At 40.4% G+C, this 24,385-nt stretch overlaps 1 protein-coding gene across 1 annotated transcript in view; it reads left to right on the top strand.

Annotated features, from left to right (window-relative positions):
• The window catches only part of NKAIN3 (sodium/potassium transporting ATPase interacting 3), a 286,290-nt gene that overhangs the window by 234,993 nt on the left and 26,912 nt on the right, over window positions 1-24,385 (top strand). The window contains exon 5 of the mRNA XM_049632693.1: window positions 14,829-14,889. Coding sequence (XP_049488650.1) covers window positions 14,829-14,889 — 61 coding nt within the window. The remainder of the gene's footprint in view (window positions 1-14,828; window positions 14,890-24,385) is intronic.

Raw genomic sequence — 24,385 nt, 5'->3', positions numbered from 1 at the left:
CTCTCACCCAGGGGATTATCAGTTCCCCTCCCAGGAGGCGACAGCTGATATCAGTTCTCAGATGACCTTCTGAGAAATACTATGTGCATATAGTACCATTTAGTAATTGAATTTAGCTACATATAAAAGAAAGCCCAAATAACGATTATTTAGAAGGTAGAGATTTGTTTTTCTCTCATCCAAGAGGAATCTGGACGTAGGCACAGCAGGCCTGTGATGGTGGTTCCACTATCATCAGAGACTCAGGATGTTTATCTGCCTTCCTCATTATTCTTGGGACCCAATTTTCATCCTGAAAAGCACTTCATGATCACAATATGGTGGCTAGAGTGAAATCTATCACATCAATATTCCAGCCAAGAAGGAAGAACAAAAAAGCAAAAAACAAAAAAACAAAAGAGTTGGCCTCCCAGCAGCCAACTTCTTTTCAAGAAATTTAAAAGTCCCACACTATCTAATTGACTAGCCCTGTCTGAGGGGATAGATTTTAAGCTGGGCACTTTGCCACTCCCAAACATTGGGGTTCTGTTGGTAAAGAATAAAGGAAGAATAGACAGGGAAAAGGCAACTAGTAATCTACTACAACATATAAGCCATAGGCATATGTATTCTCCTCCCCGTTTTTTAAACAAATGGTGGCATATTATAAATACCCGCATTACTTTTGATTTTATCCACTATGTTTATTAGATTTTAGTAGGACCAAAGGACATGGAGCTGATTCCTCTGAAAGACAGTTTCTGCACGACCCCAGCTGCTCACAACTACGGTTGCTTCCTTCACTCCTTGCTGTTCAAAGAGCAGTCTGCAAACCAGCAACAGTAGTATCCCTGGAACTTGCTGGAAATGCAGAATCTGAGGCTCCACCTTAAATCTACTAGATTCAGAATTTACAGTTCAACAAGATCCCAGAAATACATATGTGCATTTGAGTTTGAGAAGCAGTGTGTACTTTCAACCCTGCTAAAGTCCCACTTTAGTGACTAGTAGTATATTAGGAGCCCTCTCCCAACTAGCAGTTAGGGGCTGGAAGCAATTCCATGTCCTAAGATGGATGTCTGTAAGCACCCTGTTTATTTTTTTTATTTTTTTAAAATTTTTTTTAATGTTTATTTATTTTTGAGACAGAGAGAGACAGACCATGAACGGGGGAGGGTCAGAGAGAGGGAGACACAGAATCCGAAACAGGCTCCAGGCTCTGAGCTGTCAGCACAGAGCCCGACACGGGGCTCGAACTCACGGACCGCGAGATCATGACCTGAGCCGAAGTCGGACGCCTAACCGACTGAGCCACCCAGGCGCCCCTGTAAGCACCCTGTTTAAATGAGGGCCAGTGAGAGGGTCAGCTGTACACTTAGTGGTCTGTTCCTAATTGTGCCATCAGTCACCAGTTCTGGTTCCTTCCTCCAATCCTGACTCCTTCTCTCCTAAACTGGAAGGAAGGTGGCTTTCAACTCCATCTACTTTTCTCCCTAGTTTCTAGATCCCCTTTTCTCATGGAGCTGTTCTTGCTTCCAGTTTCCTTAACTCTTCTTCAATGAGCCTCACTGCATTTTAATCCTTCAAGCCAAGAGCTCTGAAATGGTATCATCACCCCAAAGCCTGGATCCTGGCCTTCTTTGCTTTCTTGGGTCAGGACAACCTTGGCTAGTGACGATAGTCGGGGTCAGAGATGACTTTGGTACTCTCCTGAACTTTGTTTTGGAGGCAGTCCTTCCTCCCCAGATCCCAAGCAGATTTATCTCACTCTAAGTTTGTGCCACACCCGGATTGTCCCTGCTTGTTCTCTTTTACCCAAGGAGATGTCAACAAGGACCATGCTGCTAATGTCAAAAAGTGACTTGTTGCTGAGTCCCGCCATCGACCTAGAGTCTTTTGGTCCACTATTGCCACAGCAAGAATTGCTTGTAGATGCTGTGGCCAGGCTGAAATACAGCAGTAGAGTAAGTGGCCCCATCAGGGAAGGAGATGTGGAAGCCTGGCAGAACCGAACACTCACAGGCAAGTAGGAGTGTAATACCAATACTATTTGAATTTGGATAGATAAAAAGGCCATTAGATTTGACAAAATGTATGCTGTTAACCTTTAAAGGAGCAATCTCAGCAGAAAAATAGGGCCAGAAGCCAAACCGCAGTGAATTAAGGAAGGAATGAAAAGCAAAGGAAAGGAGGCAGCTGATAAAAACATTCATTTCAGAAATTTGTGGGTAAAAGGAAGAAGCTGCAAAGACATAACAGAATCAAGTGACATTTTTGTAAGATAAGGGAGAACTAAACATTTCTGAAGGCACGAGGAAAAGAGCCTGTGAAAAGAAGATATTGCAGAAAAATTCAAAAGAGCAGAAGAAAGATCTTTGAAAATCAAGAAGAAACAAACATTAGTGAGGGGGGTTGTCTTGGCTTAAAGAGGAAAGATTTCTTATCCTCACACACATCAAGAAGGTATGATGGAAACATGTAGAATGGAAATACAATAAGTTGTGTCTGTGGATAGATTAATTGGTCTACTTTAATAGTCTTACACTCAACAAAGTAATGGCAAGATTCAGGAATGTTTGAGTTACACATGGAACACTCATAGAAGCAAAGAGTTTTATGGTAGGAAAAGCTTATGGAACAACCTACTAATGTACACTCTTCTTCTGAAGAGATAGGAAACCATGAATGAAAGGAGAAACCTATTTGCCAAGACAGGTTTAAAAAAGTCTAGTGGCTGTCAGGATTTTATGCTATCTAGAACAATCCCTGAAGATCATGAACTAGAGATGAAGACAGAAGTTGCCAAGTAAATGAAGCTGAAGCTAAGACTGAGGCCAATGGTAAACTTCAGAATGGAGATGAAAGTCCGAGTTGAGGCTGAAGAAGTGTAGTTTATTGGTGGGACCTGAGCATTATATTTTGAACGCTTTGCTCTGTGACCCAAAAGCAGGGGCAAGAAATGAGAAACAAAAGTGATACTGAGCTGGGGCCTAGTTCAGTCTGTCAACGAACAAGAAGGAGGGGGGCCTAGGGCTGTAGGGAGGGCAATATGAAGTGACTTGCCTCAGTCAGTGGGGAACCTCTGATACAAACTGCTTCCTCATCTTCCCAGATCTTGCCCAGTTTAAACTGTGTCAAAAGTGTAGGTGTTTGTGGACTAAAGATTTATGGTTGATTCCTGATTCTACTAATAACTAGCTATGAAACCTGAAAGAAGTTATTTGGATCCTTGGGTTCCTCATTCACAAAAGAGGGATAATAATATTCATCTCACAAATATGGTGTGAAAATTAAATTACCAAGAACTTAGCACCAAGTCCTAGCCCCCAGTAAATACTCAAAGTGTAGCTACAAATGGTTCCATAAGTCTCTTCTTCTCACGGGATGTAAACTATGTCATGATACATAAGGAGATATAATCTGTCTTGAAGTATCAGATTTTTACCATAAAAATAGCAGTATAATATATATCCATCCAGATATTTCCTAGAATCTCAATAATGAATGAGATCATTCTCTCAGTTCACCTCCCACCATGTAGAAAAGTAGAAAACTATCAAACTTGGTAGGGAACATATACTTTTTGTAATGATTCTGAAGGAAATAGCCTTGGGGGACCTTAAATGCCATTTTAAGATGCCATATTTTTAAAGCTCATTGAACACCATTCTCTCCCACTGAGTTTACATGACACCAGAGCATCTTCCCACACAGTTTCTACCTTTTAGGGAGACCCAGTTCTAATTACCACTGAACCAACCCTAATGTCTTCTTCTTAGGTTGTCCATACAGCAGAACAGTTGCAGTCTGATAACTGATAAAGCAGAACTAAAACAGGAAATCAGTACTCAGGCATATTGCCAACTATTCTCATCCTTAAACACCTGAAATAGAAGCAGAAGTGCCAACTAATTTCACTCACAACTACATAAATAGTATAACTTATTTTTTTATGTAGGATTTTAGTGACTATAGTAGGTCCACAGAGATTTTTTAATTAAAGTGTAAATTAGATCTTTAAGGCATCTAGAGATTTCACTGGCTTCTGAAGTAAATAATTTTAAATCAAAAAAATTAGTTGGGAAAAATGGTTTTTAAAGTTTATTTTTATTTATTTTGAAAGAGAGATAGAAAGCAAGGGTGGAGGGACAGGGAGAGAGGGAGACAGAATCTCAAGAAGACTCCGGACTGTCAGCACAGAGCCCATTGCAAGGCTTGGTCTCACAAACCTTGAGATCATGGCCTGGGTCGAAGTCATGAGTCAGACAATTAACCAACTGAGCCACCCAGGCCCTCCACCCTCTCCCCCGACATACACACACAAAAGTTTTTAAACTCCTTTCTTTCAGTCTGACCCTCTTTATCCAGCCCAAATAACTTTTCTGAGTAATATTCCAACCTGCAAATTTTTTCTGGAGTCAGCCCCTTTCTGGAATTTGGTTAGGTGTGAACATTCTTCACTTCAGTGGAGGTTGGCAATTACCCCTAAGATGTGTACCTTGAAAGGACCAAGTTGGAACAATGAAGCTTGCTGGGAGCAGACTCTGGCACTATGGAAATGCAGCTGCTCCTGTGAGAACCTACAACCAGTTCTCACTGACCTGCCCTGGTAGTTCATGGCTCCATTTGAAGTATTTAGGTTGTAACACCTTAGGTGTGGATTCTATAACCGAGAACTATCTCTGTCTTCCAGAAATCACACAACTGGTTTTCATCAATGGTAGGGAACCAAGATTTTACCATGGTGGTTATGATTTTCTTCTTTGACCCAGGCAACTGTCCCATTTTTCCAAAATATGAATGCCACAAATTATAGAGCAGAAAAATTAACACCATTCCTGCACCACCTCAAAATGGAATAAATTATTAAAAACATTACAGAATGACTGTAAATAATAAAAGATGAGAGAACCCTTGGAGGTCAACATAGACTTTCTAAGAATAAGTCAGAGTGAATTAACCTTGCTTCCTTTTTGGTCATGATTTCTAGGCTGTGCTTGGATTCAAATGCATGATGCACATGTATTTCAACAAAGCGTTTAGTAATCAACTAAAACACAATAATAATGAATTTTCCTGGACCCATACAGGCACTCATATTTGAAAGAAAATATCATAACCATATAATTCTGGCATCATTCCAAAGATATTAAAAAAGGAACTCTTAGTTTAGGAAGTAAGAAAATGGACATCATTAGTGAAAAACTCCTCCTTTCTATTGATTTCAACATGTTATAAGAAACAATAATGGTTTTGGCCGGTGGATTGGAAAGTACCTAACAAAACAAAGGAGAAGTCTAAAAACTCCAGATTATTAGACACAAGGATCCTGGAACTACTTAATACTCTTGACTCAAATTTTTGACTTCTTATGCTTTTAAAAATGCTTTTAAAGGTTGAAACCATCATTTTAAAAGTACATAGTGGGTGGTGAATAATGTGTTAAGTAGATAGGTGGATAGCACTTAATTCTATGTAAGGGCTACTATGAAAAGTAATACTGCCTTCTTGGGAATAATGCTATAAAAGAGTTTGTAACTATTTGGCTAAGTACATGCGGCTTTGAGCTGTAGAAGAACCACATATAGAGTAGCAATAAGGAGAGGAGTTAACATCATGGACTAAACAGCCAGAGTGTCACTTCCTACCTAAGTGAGTTGGGAACAAGTTCATTAATTTTTATGCCTCGATTTTCTCATTTACAGAATGGAGTTAGTAAAGCACTTAACTCCTAGAGATGTAAGGACTTGATGAATTAATGAACATATCATGCCCAGAATGGGGTCGAGCTAAGCCCTGTACTAAGCAGTGGATATCCACTATCTTAGTAATCCTCACAATAATCAATTAAGTAATATGATCATTATACCGTGCCCAAGGTCACTCAGGTAGTAGTGGCAAAGCCAAAACTTGAACTGAGATCTCTCCAACCAGAAGCTGAACTCTTGACACCATAACCATCCACTGTAAGGTCAGCATTGGCTCTCAGGAACAAGGCTAAAATCCATCCTAAGACCTGGATATATCAGAGCAAGACTACTAGCAAGAGTAACCTCATTTATTCCCCAAGTGTTAAATGAAACCCCTTGAACCCTTGCTGGAAGTAACATCATTGGCCCCAGGACCAAGGTGAAGTTGTTCCAGCAGTCAGGAGAGAAGAAATACGGAGGCTCAGAACCAAAGAGGGTGCAGGAACACCACACGGGCAAAGTGACAGTACTCAGCATTCATTTAACAGGGACAATCAGCGGAGATCAAGGGTCCGTGACATGGGATACTCCCCACCTTTGACCCTGAGTGGAGGGTCATTGAGCTGCTGCAGCAGTGATGAAGTATGGGCAGGTCCTAGGCTATGCATCTGGCTTACACAAATGCCCATTAGTTACAAAAGCTGGTATGCCTCGGTACTGTGGCCAGTTTCTCACACAGAATTTCCTGGGGCCGTCTCAGATCTAGGCCACAGCATCATCAGTCTCCTTCTGACTCCTGTTCAAGGAGGTGGAATTGCCTCCATCTGCTAATTCAGCCAAGTGGATCTTTCACATTTCACTAGGTGGGGTTGTCAGCTAAGTCCCTCAAACAAAATAAGAAGCCTGTGAAAAACCTTACCTCATTACAGAGAAGCAGGTTTCCATATTGCAGAATTTCTCTCCTCAAATTTCACAGTCACATATGAGCAGAAAAATGCCTGTCCTGAGATCTACAAACCGTGTATACCCACACACAACTCCATTGGCAACAGTGGGCTAAGCAGTCTGTTGAGGTTACATACCTGCTACTGGCTGGAGCTGTGTCCATAAAAGACAGGGCTCCAGACTTTGCCATTGGTAAATAGCTTCATTGGTGGCTGAGCCAGCCCCTCAGTGAGAAGCAGATGAACAGTGGATAGACATATGGACTAGTATGCCTATAGGGCAGTGCCTGGCTAAGCAGAGGGCTCAGAGCACAGCTGCTCCACCACTCACCGCCTTCCACTGGGTGCTCTAGGGGTCTCAATTCTCAACACATGTCTATTTGAAGATAAATATCCCGCTGTTGGGTTATGTGGTCCAGTGGCAAGCTGGATCTGAGGGTGCATTTGTAGAGATGTCTCTCCCGAGACACTGAGGGTAACCCAACATGAAAGGGGCTCAAAAAGACTGTGTTCTAGCAAGCCAGACAGAAGATTCTGAATGAGTCATGAGAACAAGAGGTTTGAGTTGCCAGAGGCTGAAGTCAGCAGCTCAAGATGGGAACAGGGTATAGAACGTCATACAAGAATTCTGAGGCCATCTGAGTGGACATAGGTGGAGAGGAGGGCTCCTGCCCAAGACCAGCTTTTACTACAGTTTCCTGACCCTGATTCCATTTAAAAGGACAAGTGCGAGAAGGCAGAGCTCCATGAACCCTGGCTTACTTATAAGTCCACATAGCGAGGAAGACACGTATGCTCACCCGAGACCTCATCCATCACATTCCGACACTATCACAAAAACAACTCTTTATCACCAAACTACATTCATGTTAATCTTACATGTTTAAAAATGCTGCTTTAGTTTACATTTAGGATTGTGAAACAGGTAAAACTACATGAAATTTTCCTTAATGGAAAGTTTTCTTCAAATTACCTCGTAACACTCAGATACTGTAACCCTACCCAACTATTCACACGATACCATTGAAGAATTACTGAACTGGACACTTAGAAAAGTCCTAGATGAAATGACCTATCTGAATAGGTACAATTGTTTGTTTGTTTGTTTTTGTTTGTTTGTTTAAAGAATGCTCTTATTCCCCAACAACTTGCCACCAGAAATGCACTATCTGACAACAGTGCTCTTTGCAAATCAGAATAACATTTGTGTCCTCTACGATATTGCTGAGCTGGCTTGTGCAGAGTGTCTGCATCACAAAAGCATGTCATTAAAAGGCTTATCTTCCTTGGTAGAAGCCAGCAATCCATTAGTTTTCCATTTTGACTGTCTACACAAGTGCTTCCCATACACGTAAGGGCAATAAATCCCCAAAGCCCGAATAAATGCGATGCTGTTGCCGTTGTGCATTTTTATGGTCATCGTGGAGAAAACAACTTATTTCCATATTCATTGATTCATTTGGAGCCCAGCGTGCCAGTGGGACTCTTAGGAGATTGAACCAAATGTCTTCAAATAATTTCAGGCTTCTCTTGGCATAGAACACATCCATAAACAGACATAACTCTAATTCTGGATTCCTGAAGGAAAAGTATGAGCAGCTTGATTAAAAACAAATAGGTTAGGACTCACTAGGATTCACACCCTTCCCAGAGTGGTCCATATAAATAAAAAGCCGGTTCCTCCTACAACTTCTTCCCCTGAGGATCCTAAGATCTTAGACTTCTGTTCTATTGGGCACGCAAGAGAAAACAGATGGACGTGGGTGATAGTTGCACAAAAAGACCCTCCTGGGAGTCATAGAGAAAGAAATGTGTCCACACAGCACTGTGAGATGAGACTGTCCACCAGCTGCCTGTTCTTCAATCTCAAGGTTTTTTGATCACTCCCTAGAAAGGAAGGATACACCTACTGTCCAGTCCAAAATTGAGGGTGAGCCATGGTAGAAAGTTCAATATCACTCCTAGGAGAGAGTCAGAAGATTCTCAAATTAATAACCCACCATAAGCTGTGTGTCTGGACATTGTGTTGTTTATCACTCTGACATGACACCGGGACATACTGAATTCCCGCTTGCTGTGAGAATTGGAGCATTGCTATACTTCATGAAAACCACTATGTCTCTTCAGTCAAATGGCTGAGAAATTCTTACTCCTTCATATTTATTTCTCCTCTTCCCAGTGAAGGAAGCAACGTGCATTCAGGAATACATTAGCTACTTTCGATATACTTTAACTGTTTGGTTTCATGTAAACCCAACCAATAGTTAATTCATAAGTGAAAATAGCCTAATCTCCTTTTTCTTTCTAAATGTGTAGCTTCCATCCGTCTGTCTAAGATGGTATAATCTTGTTCTCGTGTCTATTGTGTGACATAGACGTTATCACAGCAAAACAGAAAAGTCTATGGGACTTACCAAGTCAAGACAACAGATGCTGATGCACACAAGCAGAGTTGGCTTTTACTTTGACTGAGTGACAGGGTGACCCATGTGGGAATTTCAGGGTTGCTAATGTGCTGGAATTCTAAAATTCACCTACTTTGTTCCAGCCATACTCATTTCCCTCCCACACTTGGCTTTGAAATACAGTTCTTCTCATCATTTACTTGCTTAAAAACATTTAGTAAGTACCTTCTTTGTACCGGGAAAAATGCTAAGTTTCAGGAACGCAAAGTGAAATTGAGAAAAAGTTCTCACCTTGTGAGAGCCTGGCAGTGGAGACAGACATGTAAATAGATAGATAAATATGCCTGAATCAAAGAACACGGGGCTGTGCCTATGTAGTGGAAGGAGTAGATCTTCTTCCCAAAGGAACCAGGGCAGGACTCTGAGGACGTGGACTTTGCAGCAGCTGTCTCAGACGGGTCCTGCCTTCAAGGACCCACTGGGAAGATAACAAATGAACACAAAGCTTTAACACAAAGCAATACTGGGAACTGCCATTAGAGATCTAAGAACAAAGTCCTGAAACAGTTCAGACTAGAGGTGTATCCACTGGGGGGATCAAAGAAAGTGACATTTACAACAGGGCTTAAAGGATGAGAGGGTCTGTGCAAGCAGAGATGTGAGAACAGGTTAGGGGGTCACGGGCCAGTGAAGAATGGGGTGTGCTCAGGGAGTTGGAGCACAGTTCATGGCAGAGAAGAGTAGGGGAGAAGGCTTGAAAGCCAAGTTGAGGTAGGATTATAGAGGGCTTGGAAGCAGATAAAAGTGATGTGTGCTTGGCCAGGCAAATAATCTTTGTTCTTTATTTCCCCAAATTGTGAATCATGGTTTAAGGAAAAGCCCATTGTATCCAAATATGCTGTATTAATTTCCACCTTTAAAAAAGAAACTAAAACAAAAACCTCATTAACATCACATCTCTGTCCAGATCTTGTTCCTGTCTCTACTCTCCTTTTCCAAAACTCCTTGAAAGAATAGTTGACATCTTATTTTCTCTTGAACCCATTCTGGTCACATTTTTGCCCCCATCCTCTACCAGAACAACTCCATCAAGGTCACCCATGTGCTCTACACTGCCCAGCCCAGTCGTCAAGGCTCAGTACTCATTGTCCTTGACCTGCCAGAGACCTTTGACACAGTTGATTGCCCTTGCTTTCTTATATCACTGTACCTCTCTAGTCAGGCCTTTTCAGTCTCTTCCTGGTTTCTTGACTTCTCTCTAAACCCTAAATGTCATAATGTTCCAGAACTTCATCCTTTGACTCCCTTCTCTAACTTCACTCATTTCCTTAGCATTCTGATCCAATCATATAGCTTTAATTTCTTTATTTGTTTTTGAGAGACAGAGAGAGAGTGTGAGCGGGACAGGGGGAGGAGGGTGGGGCAGAGAGAGAGGAAGACACAGAATCCAAAGTAGGCTGCAGCCTCTGAGCAGTCAGCACAGAGCCTGACACGGGACTTGAACCTACGAACCGTGAGATCATGACCTGAACCAAAGTCGAAGGATTAACCGACTGAGCCAACCAGGCACCCCCATGTAGCTTCAAATACCGTCTATAGATATACCGATAACCTCCAAATTTATAATCAGTCTTTCCCTGAGCAACTTCTCAGGACTGTGTTTTCAGCAAGCAACCTTAAGGAATGAGGTAACTTCTCCCCCATCACACCCCAACAAAGAGTAGGCTTGCTTCCCACTGCTGTAAAAGTAGCTCAATATTCCTCTCCTGTAACACAACCCACTGTGTGTGCAGGAGTCCATCATGGCCCAAGGAGAATATGGCAGAGATATGAAGCTCGCGCTGGCTGCTGAGCTATGAGTAATGAAGTCCTTTATCTCTAACCCAGCATCCATGAAACAGTAACAGGCTAACTCGTTAGCTTATAGAGTAAAATCCCAAACCCTGCAGTTCTTGACATTAGGTATCTATGCTTTCTTTTATATGTAACTTAACATCTTAACCCAAATAAAAAATTAAATTATAGAAGGTTTCAAATTACACATAGAACTTGAAAATGTTCAGTTTAATGACTTTCATAAGGATAAAGCTCTACACAGAGTGAAGTGTGTCAGCCTCTGCCTGCTTCCTGCAGGTGGCTTTGGCCAAGACCTTTATAGAGTCATTTTGGATTTGAGGGAAAAAATCAACCAACGAAGAACATTTTAGAGCCTAGTGCTAAATAGAGACACTTCTGTCATTCCTTAAGGAATCTCTTAAACATTAATGCTTAAATGTTAGTGTAAATGCTGGGATATCTAGGAAAGTCGTTGGGGAATTCTTTTTGTTTAAGGATCCTTTTGGCTTCCTTCAAACCCCACTGATTCTTTCACCCTAAGTAAGGCAGGGCCTGTACAAATTCTTCTGAGTTTCTTAGATGAGCTTTTCTCATCCATTTGTTGCACCTAAAAGTGATCCCTTAAGACACTCATGCTTTTAGAAATGCCTCATTTCTTTGATTTATCCTAAGATTCACAACTAGCAGGACTCACAGCCAGTGGCTATCATCCTAGTTTCTACATATGTGAAATCTAATCCTGCCAATCCTTATACAAGGCCTGCAGGGCAAAAGAAATCAATCGCATATACAAATCCTACTTGCAAAAACTAATCAATCCCTTATACAAGAAGTGGTGTCGGAATCTAGTCTTCCGCCATTTGCATTTATGCACTATACCAAAAAAATGGACTTTATGCAGTCAGAATTTACAATACATTGGAGAAAATCATTTAAATGTTATAACTTTGGAGATGGATAACTTAATGGAAAAGAAGAAAGTGTCTTTAAAATGACTGAGTCCTTCAAAACTTTATTAAAAGCAGACAATCGGGACAATCTTGGTGTTATTTACTTTGTGTATCTTTGCTGTTGGCAAGAATGCATGTTATTCTATTTCTTGGAGATAAGCAGAAAACCACAGGGACTATTTCAAATCATATTCTGGGAAACCAAGAACTACACAACACTCAGCCATCAACAAATTGGTGATTAACATGATGTCTAGACAGGTTCTCATGAGAATAATATTATTAATTAAGCAGCAGTTTGGTTAATCACGATAGCAAAAGTAATTTTTGGAATAAATATTTTATTAGTGTGCCCATCAATAAAGCAAAAGTAAAAGGATATATGCTAATTAATTCATCTGTTGTAATATTGAGATTAAGGCTGGCAATTTCTGCTTGAGGGCCTGGAGAATGAGCTAATATTCTAGTATGGCACGTCTTTATCTTACTGTTTCCAGCTAATGGTACTGTATATTTCAATTACCTAGCCCAAATTCCTTTCTTGTCATCTATCAAGATATTTTTAAGGCCCATTAGTGAAGAATTGAATTTGACAAATTTTCTGTTGCTATACATTTATCTTTTTTTTTTTAAACTGGGTGTTCTCCCATTTCATCAGTAACAAAAACTTCACTGAATGAGGAAAGATAGTGAGCTGTAACTAGAATTAAGACCCTGATCTTACTTTCCATCAGTCAAAAGACTCATTTGGAAAAGAAATAAACATACTGGCCAGTTTTCTTCAGTACACAGACAATGAATCTTTTCAGAAAACATAGCTAACCCAATATTTTTAGCATAATCCATAGCCCTAAAACTACAGGGAATAAATATAAGCTAATAAAACTTCTGTAAAAAAAGTATTTCTGGAAAAAAATTATTCGGATGAGCTTGCTCTCTTTTGTCTTAATAAAAGAACATCTATGGGACCTTCCAGGTTGGTGAACACTTGGGGATTTGGGGAGAGTGGTGCACTTGAGGAACAGGGAAGCTCTACACTTTACCCCCTACCTTGCCCCATGCATCTCTTCCATCTGGCTATCCCAGAGTTAAATCCTTTTATAATAAACTAGAAATCTAGCAGGTGGCCTCAAGCTATAAAAGGACCTAAAGAATACCTTTAGTGCAGTCAAGGTGATGTGTGAAAACTCAAAGGGAGTGTCAGAAACCCTACAGGAGGTCTACAACAGTGACTGGGATAATCATGAGAAACCAATGACCACTGTAGGAAGTGGTGATCTCCTTCATAGGTAAGACTATGAAGAGAAAAGAGCTGAACAGACTTTGAGGACTATGGAATACTATGGAGCCCAGTTCAGTGAGATGAAGGAAAGAATCGCCAAGTGGGTTGGAAACTCATGGACTGTGACAGTGCCCAGCGCCACTTGGAGGCATGCAGAATACAGAAAAGACAGATGAGGTTAGTGTGGCCAAGGCTGAGGAAGAGTTCATCAAAGGCCAGATTGTGTCTAAAGATCTGAACCAAGAATTACTAAAGGAGTTGCCTATTCTCCACAATAGTCTTACTGGCTGTTAAATGACCATCTTCCAAAACATTTCCAAGTTGAGGCATGTCTTCCACAGGGAGATGAGCAAACTCAACCACAATTTCTATGAGGTGATGAGCAAACTGGAGAAGCAACTTTCCAATAGTCTTGTTGATGAAAGAACCATCAAGCGGCAACAGATGCTGTTTGGTCATCTCTCCCTTGGTTCGAACCTCTGTGTTTCGAGCCTTCTGACCTCACCGCTTCCTCTGCATTTTCCTGAAAGAGTGAGAGGAAATCCATCTCAGCAAGTGAGGAAAAGCTAAAACCTGATCCTGCCAAGTCTGAAGGTGAATTCCTAGTTCAGGTTCCTAATCTACAGGGTAGTCACAAACACCAGATGGATTGTTCTCTGCATTGGGAATTTCAGCCTTTGATACTGGGACTATCAGAGAAGTTTCCTTTCCAAATGTTATTTTATAAAGGGAGGAGAGGACAGACTTTAACAACAGAGAGAAAAGTAAGAAGGCAGACTATATAACCACTATTGAGGTATCTATTTTTCAGCAAAGTACTTAGGGTAATTTTAGACTAGACTAGCTGCATTGACAATTTTGCCCTTCAGGAATTGCGGTGTCTCTGGCTCCATAAAATAAAAATTGCCTTCTCAGTATAGTAAGTACAGATAACAATATGAAAAACTAGAAAGCCTGTGCTCTAGCACCTGAATTTATTTAACCACTAGTATCCAAGTGTAAACTATCTCTTTGGTGTCATTATATGATTAATGAACTAAAAGTTAATGCATTTTCTGATGATATAATTAACAAAACAATTTAGTATTTAAATAGAATTATATTCTCAGAGCATTTCAAACAACTAAGTAGATGATTGGTATTTAATTTACAATTAGCATATTTTGATTCCTTTTATGGCATTAAATATTAAAATAGTTGTAGTAATAATGAGTATTGCAAAAATTGCCCTTTAAGTAGTCAAATTTAAAACTATATGTTCTGAATAATCTGTGGTGATTTTAAAATATAAGGACTATAAATCCCAAATCAAAATCCAAGTGAAATGTCTAAAAACATTTTCCTATTTTTGTGTTCTGTTTTAAAAAGCCATTGCAACTGAGTAGAAATGGCAAAACTCTTTAAAAATCACAGCTATTGGGGTGCCTGGGTGGCTCAGTCAGTTAAGCATCTGACTTCAGCTCAGGTCATGATCTCGCAGTTCATGGGTTCGAGCCCTGTGTCGGGCTCTGTGCTGACAGCTTGGAGCCTGGAGCCTGCTTCAGATTCTGTGTCTCCCTAGTTCAAAAATGAATAAACATTTAAAAAATTAAACCACAGCTATTATTTAAAATCAAGATTTCTTCCTATTACAGACTCATTGACATTCTTACTATGCATTCTTTATTGGATTATATAGGCTCTTCAATCCTGGACATTTAGCATAGATTCTTAAAGGTTTTTCTTTTTCTTCTCTTTTGCAGTTGGTTGGTTTTGTGTATGCCTGTTATGTGATCAGTATTTTCATGGAAGAAGAGGACACCTGTAAGTACTATGATAGCTACCTTTGGGTTTACTTTGGATGAGATATAGCTTCCCAAGCAAATCATTACAGGGCTATGAAAGCTTTTGTATTTGGAATTTAAAGTGACCGAATGCAGAATGGTAAAATTATAATCAAGTGTTTGCAAACTGAACTGCACGCAAATAAGGTGGCATAGGTATTGAAACCCTCAAATCAAGCTGTGTATGAGGATGCCCGGAGGCTGTAAGCCTACAGATGGCTGTCGGATCATGTCTTAGCAAGTTTTCTTCAGAGATTTAAAGATAATATTGAATAGAAAACCAGGGATCGTTTTATCCATTGTCAATTGTAAGTATGCTAGCTGCAGAATTTTGAAATCTGACTAATACCAATAACATGAAAACAGTACATTCCAGCAAGAAGTATGTGAACACAAATTTTATAAAGTGCTCCACAGAAACTAAAAATGACAACCTTCAAGGTGAGATGTGAAAAAAACACCCCAAATTTAAAGAAGCGATGCTGAAAAATAACTAACGGGATGCTAAAATGCTAAGGAGTCGTGTTTCAGCAGAATACCACCAAAAAAGTAAAAGACATATATGACCTGAAGTTATGTAGGTGAAGATTTAGCCACATATGCCAACACTGGCCTTTATTGAGTGCCTGCTAATGTAAGGCAATTCTTGGCAGAACTGTTATGATCTCATGCAACACTAAAGAAAATTTTAGTTCATTCTTTAAAATAAATCATTATTAGATAACCAAATCACACCCACCCATCTCAATGATTCAGTTATATCATCATAGTTAAACTCCCTGGGTTACAAACTTGACCCTTTAAAAAGATGAGGATAAGTGTCCAGCTCACCGTGATAACTTCTTTCTAGAACACAACTCCGAAGGGGTCTGATGAATGCTTCCCACCAAATAGATGCGGTCGCAGTATACGAACTGGAATCCAGTTGACAATGAGGATTTATTTACCCAACTGGAAAAAAATATTAGACCCTGAGATTAAACTCTCAGGTAGTGAAAATGTGTGAACATACTGCATCGTATCTTTTATGCTGGCTTAGAGATTTTTTTCTAAACAAGAGATAAACCAGAAAGTTTCTGACATTTCAAAAGTGCCGTTGTAATGACAACACTTCCCACGATGAGGTTACCTTCAGAAAGTGTATTTTCAGGAGTCCCATTGGTAGCTCCACAGTCTGACAAAGTTAATGCACAGAAAATCGGCAGCATGCCTCCAACTCACAGCTTCACCTCCAAGAGACAGGCTTCACCTCCAAAAACAACTGGCCCGGCATGAACAGTTTTAACGGCAGTTGAGACCTCAAGGAAATTATTAGAATAAATACTTCAAAAAAAACTTCAAAACATGATACACTGACCGATAAATCGCAGCTGAATCCTTTATAAAGTATGTTCAAGTAGATATCAAAGCCCCTGTTTCTTGTCCTCCTTGCTGAGCTGTTTGGAGGCCCTCGAATGATGCTAATGTTCCAGTCTACCTTATTGTGTGAGAAAAGGTGGATTAATCAATAGTCTTTTATCTATTAGAATAAGTACATAAAGGACTTTTCCTTGAGGCGTGTGATTTTAAGCAAAACTTGGAAATACAAAATGACATGCAAAAGAAAAGGCTCATCTAAATTGGGTAAACGATTTTGACCTTCTATCAGCCTCTTTTAGAGTAATAATGGACTGTATTGCTACTGGCAGATATTGTAGTTCCATTGACTTTGGTGTCTTTCATTAGCATAAGTTTCTCTATAGAAATCTCTGATTCAGCTATTTTAATGCCCATCAAACTGGCATTCGAGCAGCTGCTACAAGCCTATTCTATTAATGGTTTAATTCTAGTGTTTATTAGGAGGGCCATACATTAAGTTATCGAGAGACATCTGGATATAGTAGTTGTATCTAGTATATAGTGTTACCATCAATTCAAACAAAATTTAGAGCCAGAAAAAGTCTTGGGTGCTCAACACAAAATAAATATGCCCTAAACTGACTTGACATGATGATCTGCTGGAAGAAAGATGACAGGGAAAAGCAATCACAAACCTTTTAGGCTGATAGTTCTCAAGTGAGTGTAATTTTGCATTTTTTATTGAAAGAAGTAGAAATCAAAAGTGCAGTTGTAATTAAATTGTCCCGGAGTCTTCAAGGCAGATGTGAACAAAAAGAAATGTCTGGAAACCAATCGCGATGATCTCATAGACTAGCACAATTTGTGCCAACACTTAGCTTTTAGGTGCAGTAATGAACTGCCCTTTGGATATGACATTACCAACCCACAGTCAAAAAGATGTGTCTTTTGATTTGTTTTTCCAAAATCTAAACATACAGTGAAAAAAAACCAATATTGGTAGCTTTCCAATCTGTCTAAGTATACTTCTGGAAAGCTTATTCTGAAAGGTGACTGCAAATATATAATGTAATGTCACAGTATTTTGGCAGACAATGTATCATTTATCATTTCAATTCCTATTCTAACTAATGAAAATTTCTGCATTATTCAGAATGCAAAGTTAATCTTTGTTCTTGGACTGAAAGCTGTCAGCCAGCCTTAAAAATTAATAACAGCTACCCACTTCTCTCCCCTGCACTGCCTAAGTGTTTCTATGGGACTAACATTTCAGCTGATGGACATTTCTGAAGGGTAATAAATGCTTGCGGAAACATTTATTTCCAGCCACCCATCTTCTTAGTTACCTCTCGGCCTCTTCTGCTAACTATATCTCCTATAAGGGCTCTGATTGCAGGTCAAAGACCATGAAATAAAAAGCTTGAAAAAGGAAGAATGTTGCTTGATGGGGTCAGAACTTCCCATCATTCATTCCAATGAAAAAGCCCATTTATATCTCTCGTCTCATTTTTATTTCTTTTTTGTAATATCTATCAATCTCCATGAACACTTTTGTGAGACCAGGATATTTGGAATCTGTAATCATAAAAACCTGTCGACATCTTGTTTGTGAATCATCTACTGCTGAAAATGAACTTGTAGGCTTGTTACTATCTTGCCACACTTGTGAAAAAGAATGTTTCTAATTTGGGAAAGTGTGGAGGCGAGGCAAAAGATGCTGAAAAATAGTATTAACTTGTATAAATATTACCAGACTTCTTCAGAGGATCTGTTGCTAGCATGACTGCTTCTGATATTAGGTTTCTTTTTTTTAAATTTTTTTTTTCAACGTTTTTTATTTATTTTTGGGACAGAGAGAGACAGAGCATGAACGGGGGAGGGGCAGAGAGAGAGGGAGACACAGAATCGAAAACAGGCTCCAGGCTCCGAGCCATCAGCCCAAAGCCTGACGCGGGGCTCGAACTCACAGACCGCGAGATCGTGACCTGGCTGAAGTCGGACGCTTAACCGACTGCGCCACCCAGGCGCCCCTGATATTAGGTTTCAAATTGCAACTAGGACATCTGTTTGGTCTCACAAAGGCCAGTCTGGGTTGTATAGTTGAATAGTGGGAGAAAAGTATATTGAAAACCCTAAGAGTTAGTTTTTGAAAAGGAAATGAATCCCCCCAGATGCAGGTTCAATAATTTACACTGAAAATCTCAAAATAACTCTTTATACTACCATTTGACCCTTCATAGTATACTTTTGGGGAACTGTTCATTGGAAGGAAACATGACTCTTGGAACACATTCTATATCTCTACTGTCCTTGAGGCTTCCTACAGGCTAGTGTTCATATATTTGCCTGTCTGCCCATAAATTCCTTTTCAGAGGATGGTGATATTAGCATAGCAATGATGTGAATTGGAAATAAATAACCCTGTCTACCTTCAAAATAGTCAATTATCAGCAAAATTAGTTTCTTTGGTAATAGCAGAAGAATTGCAATTTGGGACAAGCAAACTATAGGGAACCGCAGACAAGTCCAAAGAGACAAAGGGAAAGCCGGCCGTTATTAGGTTATAGGAGGAAATTAGGGAGGATTGTTTTAAACAAGCGTTCATCAGAAAAGAACAAAGAAAGAGCATTTCTCATTGGCTATGAGTGGTGGTTAGTGAGTTGTTGCTGGCGCAGGGAGGATCTTCCTTCTTTTTCTTAAAAGTGGAAGATGAAATTCCTATGTGAAAATGTCCTCCCTATCAAGATAATTCTTATCTTCCTTCTTCCTGCTGGTTAGAAGCCTGGTATGTGCATGAGAGCTCCCCCTTCAGGGCTTCCCAGCTCCATTTTAAATGAGGTTTCCTTTATTTTCACAACCCCTTTCTTCCCCTAAGAATTTACTGAAGAAGCTAATGGGAGGGCAGTTGAATAGTTTGAATGTTAATCTCTCAGTGTCCCTTCATGGCTTTGTAATGTTTGCAGAAGCCTTAGAGAAGGAGAGTGACCCAAAGTTCAGGCACCCACCGGGAAGAAGAGAAAGCAGCAGAGGCCGGGAAGATCCTCAGAATAGAAAACTGACCATTGTCTTGTGAGCCTTGCAATATATACACATTTGAGGTGGAGGGGCAGGAGAATTTGGTGAGTCCAAGAGAGAGACTCAGGAATGATCCTGTAGTCATGACCAGCATTTCAAAGGAGTCAGAGCATTTGTCCAATAAGCCATCAAGAATCTAGTGGTGCTCAGAGAGGATAAATTTCTTTTGGTAACTATCAGGTGAGTTGTATCTAACTAACCTCACCACAAGTTTAGATTTTGAGTCTGAAGTAATTCCCCTAATTTGATGAGAAGACTTTGTTAAATAGCTACAAAATAACTGGCTAATCTTTGTACTAGAATAGACGATCTATGAGGTCAGGATTTTTATTTTATTCTTTGATTTAATCCTAGAGCCTAGAAAATGCTTTGCACATAGCATCCGATAATGAAAAAATAGCCGAATTTATATTGGTAAATTCTCTTGGCCAAGCAACTCATTTTTTAAGATGGATTTCAAAACCCAAGATTCTCAAATTTGATAAAATGATACTGCCTTACATTTAGAATGCCTGATGCCTTTACAAATATTTATGTTTGGCAAATGATGGTCCTGCATCTCTTTAACAAAATTGGATGGATTTTTAGTACTTTTGAAGGTCAAGATCCAAGGAGGTGGATTAAACCTCCATTATACCACATCAGTGTAAGAGCTTGGGTTCGTCAGTTCCTGGACAAGATATCACGGGGGGGAACAAGGGCTTGGAAGGTAGAGATGGACCCACAGAGTGAATTCAACTACAAAGTCTGGCCCAGGGAACAGACTCACTATCAAAAAGTTGGGCCCAGCAGGGTGGTGACCTCAGCCAGCACTACACGTGGGAAGGGCAAGTGGCATGGAATGAGATCCTAGCTACAATGCTGTGGTTCAGAGACAGAATTCCAGTCCTTGGGTAGGTTATGAAGACTGTCTCTCTCTGTAATGACTCCGTGGTGAGAATCCTTTCACAATGTATACATGTATCAAGTCACCACGTTGAAGATTTAAATATATCACAATTTTATTAGTCAACTATACCTCAATAAAGTCAGAAAAAAACACAGTATCTCTCAAGAAGAATATCATAAACACCCAAATACCCAAACCAGTGAATCAAGTAGAGACTCTCCACAGGAGCAAGATAAAGAAACCTTTTTACTAGAACCAGCTCCCAAGTCAGTACTAAACTCATCATGAAGTAGAACCTAGACTGTTGCCTATTTCACTCGACCAGGACTTTTGTAATTCAGCCTAACTGGGACTAGCCACAGCCATTATTTTCTAGTCTCCTCATCTCTAGCCACATCTATTTTCCTAAATCCACCAGATTCTTTCAGGGAGGCCTCTTCCCTTTGCTGACATACTAACCTACACAAATCCTGCAAATCTCAGCTTAACTATTCTTCCCAAATTTGCCCATTTCCTTCTCACTCTCTCCAGGCTAGATGAGGGCACCTGTGGTACACTGTTAGGTGCTTGCATTGGACAGCATAATTCTCCTGTGGAAACATTTAACATAACTGGAATTTTTCAGTCATGATATCCCCAAGAGGCAGCCCATTTCCTGGCATAAAGGACGCTCTAAAACAACAGATAATAAGGGAGTGTTGAATGAATAACTGTATGAACAAGGATGGTTGGGATTTCCATTGGCAGAGATGGGGGAGAAAGGGTTTCCTTCTCTATTCTCTAACTCCAGAGTGGTATGAATGACCACTCTTCACACAAGCTAGAAATTTGGGCATACTCCTTCACTCTTTCCTCACCTCCCATATACAATCAGTCATCAAATGAGACATTGTCACCTCCCTTCAAGTAACTAACAGCCCTCACATGCTTTTTTAACATTCTTCCCAAGGACACCTTCTTTCCCATGCCTCAGCGGACCCTAAGCACATCTCTGAATCTGCGTTCAACTTATTTTTTACTTAGCTGCATTCCCCACTTGTAGATGGGGATCATGGCTTACTTACCCTAGGATCCCAACACCTGGTTCGGTATCTGGAACACCACAGGAAACCGGCGTATGTTTGTCAAACATATATTTGTTGTACACACCCCCATGTCTTTACATTATCTTTCATATGTCTTTCCTCACACCTTATGAGAATTTAAATATTCCATTCCCTGCACAATAAATAAAATTTAATTAATTCACAATAAGGTATAAATGGCTCACGCACTTATATTCCCTGAAAATTTTCATTGGCTACTTGTCAGAAAGTTGACAGCAGCAAGCAAAGAACACCTACTGCCCCAGAGGGGGTTTTAATGTCCCATGTTTCCACTTGAAACTGGATGTTAGAAATTAAATGAAGGCAGTCCTAACCCTGCCAACATCTAGCTCTGTTCACATCAACAACTCAAATCATCTCTTAGGGGATCCCAAAGGCACTCTGAGCTCTGACACGACAGCTCTATGGAAGATGTCCCTGGCTCTGGGGTTGTCTCAAGGTGCAATCAGGTGCATCCCATTTTTTACATTCATTTACAAATGGAAAGTTTCGGCAGCTGTTCAAAACATCCTGATCTCTCTGCCTCAGATTAATAGTCGATGGAGTGTGAAGCATCAGCCTCACCCCTGAAAGCAAGCCCGCTGCACAAATGCCTGTCTCGCTCGGGAAGGCACAATCACATCTCCCTACATGCCTGTTTCAGACAGGTCGGAGCCTTCAGGTTCTCGCTGTTGCCCAGCAGCCTCCTGTGCGTGGCATGCCCTTAAGTTGAGAAGGAAGAATGCAGGATCTGCCATCCAGATGGTACAGAATGGAAGATTAGGGATTTGGGAACCAGATGTGATTATGAGGGAGCAGAGTAAGAAATTAAAAAAAAAAAAAATCCACACCCTCATGGAACCCTGAAGTCCCAGTGAGAAAAAAATGGGCCGTAAGGATTCTACGTGGATCCTGTGCGATGGTTTTATTCTGGATTATTAGTGGGAAAGATTAGGGGCCCAGGGGGAAGAACAACTGACAGCGTTCTGACAGGGCTTCCGGTGTCTCCATTTTATTTTATTTTTAAATGCTTATTTATTTTGAGAGAGGGAGAGAGAGAGAGAGCACGTGCTGGTGGGACAGGGACAGAGGGAGAGAGAAAAGAATTCCAAGCAAGCTCCATGCTCAGCACAGGGCCAGACGCAGGGCTCAATCTCTGACTGAGAGATCATGACCTGAGCCCAAGTCGGATGCTTAACGGACTGAGCCACCCAGAGGGCCCCCTGTGTCTCCATTTTAATTCTAAATTCAGTATCCATGCCCCAATGCCTTTCAGTGAGAGTACATTGATCCCTCCTCTCTCTACACCTGTTCCTAAACTGCCGTGACGTTACAGAGAAGAACGTGCCCCCATCCACTGGCCCTCGTGCGACTTCACAATGTCGACGCCTGTGAGCAGGCCTGTCACTCGTTCCGAGTCAGCACCTTCTCCAGTTCCCTTAAAACTGCAGTCTTAGAGCTTCCTACCATCATTCTAGGGATGAGGAAATGAAGCCCAGAGAGATGTAATTCCCAGCACCTTGCACTCCTCTGCCCCACACCCTTGGCACTAAGACTCTGTTACAAAGAAAATGAAAGCCAGTAGGCAGGGGTCCCTACAAGTTCCTGGAGTCTCTCTCCCATCCGGACTGTCTACATTCCCCCAGGATTATCTTCTTCCCAACAGAAAAAGAGAGCTTAGTTCCCTCCCACGTATTCAGGCACCTTGCCTCACTAATTATTTTTTCTCTCTCTCTTTCTCACCCTCCCTTCCCACCCCCATCTAACTCTTTTCTTCCCTTCTCTCTGTCCAGTTTCTTCCTCCCACTGGACCTTGTTCCTCAGTTTATGAATAAAGTCACATAATTAAAATAAAAAACAAAACAGAAATTACCCTGACCCCCCACCCGGTATATACAGCTAGCTTTCCCATCTCTCATGCTTCTTCCCTCCATGTTCAGACTTTTTCTACAAAGTAGTCCAGACTTATGGCGTTCACTCTCTCACCTGCTATTCACCATCAGACTGCTGCTGTCAGGTCTTCTGTCCTCCATTATTACTGAAAACGCTCACTCAGAGGCCAACAATGACCTCTTAATTGTCAAATTCACTTAGATCTCATCACGCTTCATTATAATTAATGGCTTTGGTCACTGTTGACTGCTCCCTCCGTGAAAATTTTCTCTTCTAGCTTTCCTGTCTCTTGAGTTTTGCCAGGCAATCCCATCCTTTGAACAGCACTTACTTTACCAATTAAAAATTATTTTGAATATCGTTACGCAAATTAAGCACACTGCCAACACAGATACAGGTAACAAATTTTGAGTTAGTACTTACCCTGGCTAGTTTTGGAGTAATGACTTCTCATTAAATCCTTAAAATGTTAACTTGCCATCCCTAGTAAATAGCCCACTGTTAACACTGAAGCATTTTAAGTAAGATCAGACAATAAAACAGAAGCATTTTAAAGTAAGACCAAACAATAAAACAGATGTTTATCCCTTTTAGATAACAAAAGGGCACGTGATATTCTCAAGAGCTATATTCATGGACCAAATATTCAATGGAAATCTGATTTTATAATTCCTTTAAAGAAGTGTCATACAAGTAACCAACAATAAAAGGTATATAAGGAACACTCATCTTCATGTGCTTTTACTAAGTACTTTATTGACTAAGGAAAAAGTAATTTACTGTTCCTTCTGGGAGCAACATTTGGAACTGGAATCTAAGTGAGGTATTTGGGAATATTCATATAACTTGGATGCCAGCATGAAAATAAAGTAGGGGAGAAGTTAAAAGAATTTGTTTCTCCTCCTGAGTTGTATGAGGTGCAAAGGAAATTAATTCTAAATTATACCTAACCAGCCTTTTAACTTTTTCCACACTTGTTCTCATAGAAGGAAACAGGATATCTCTCTCTCTCTCTCTCTCTCTCTCTCTCTCTCTCTCACTCTTTCTCTCTGTCTCATCTGCTCTTGTGTTTGCTCTCTCTCTTTGATTGCAAGAACACAAAGTCTAGATTAGAGTTAATGGTGTATCCAGAGAACAGCTTTCTTGGCCAAATATATAGTTCCATCAACTGCAAAGCTTGTAACATTTCCCAACCC

This window comes from Panthera uncia, chromosome F2 (assembly GCF_023721935.1).
Source record: "Panthera uncia isolate 11264 chromosome F2, Puncia_PCG_1.0, whole genome shotgun sequence".
Taxonomy (NCBI): Eukaryota; Metazoa; Chordata; class Mammalia; order Carnivora; family Felidae; genus Panthera; species Panthera uncia.
The sequence above is the reverse complement of the archived record's forward strand: the minus strand, read 5'-3'. Positions and strand labels throughout refer to the sequence as shown.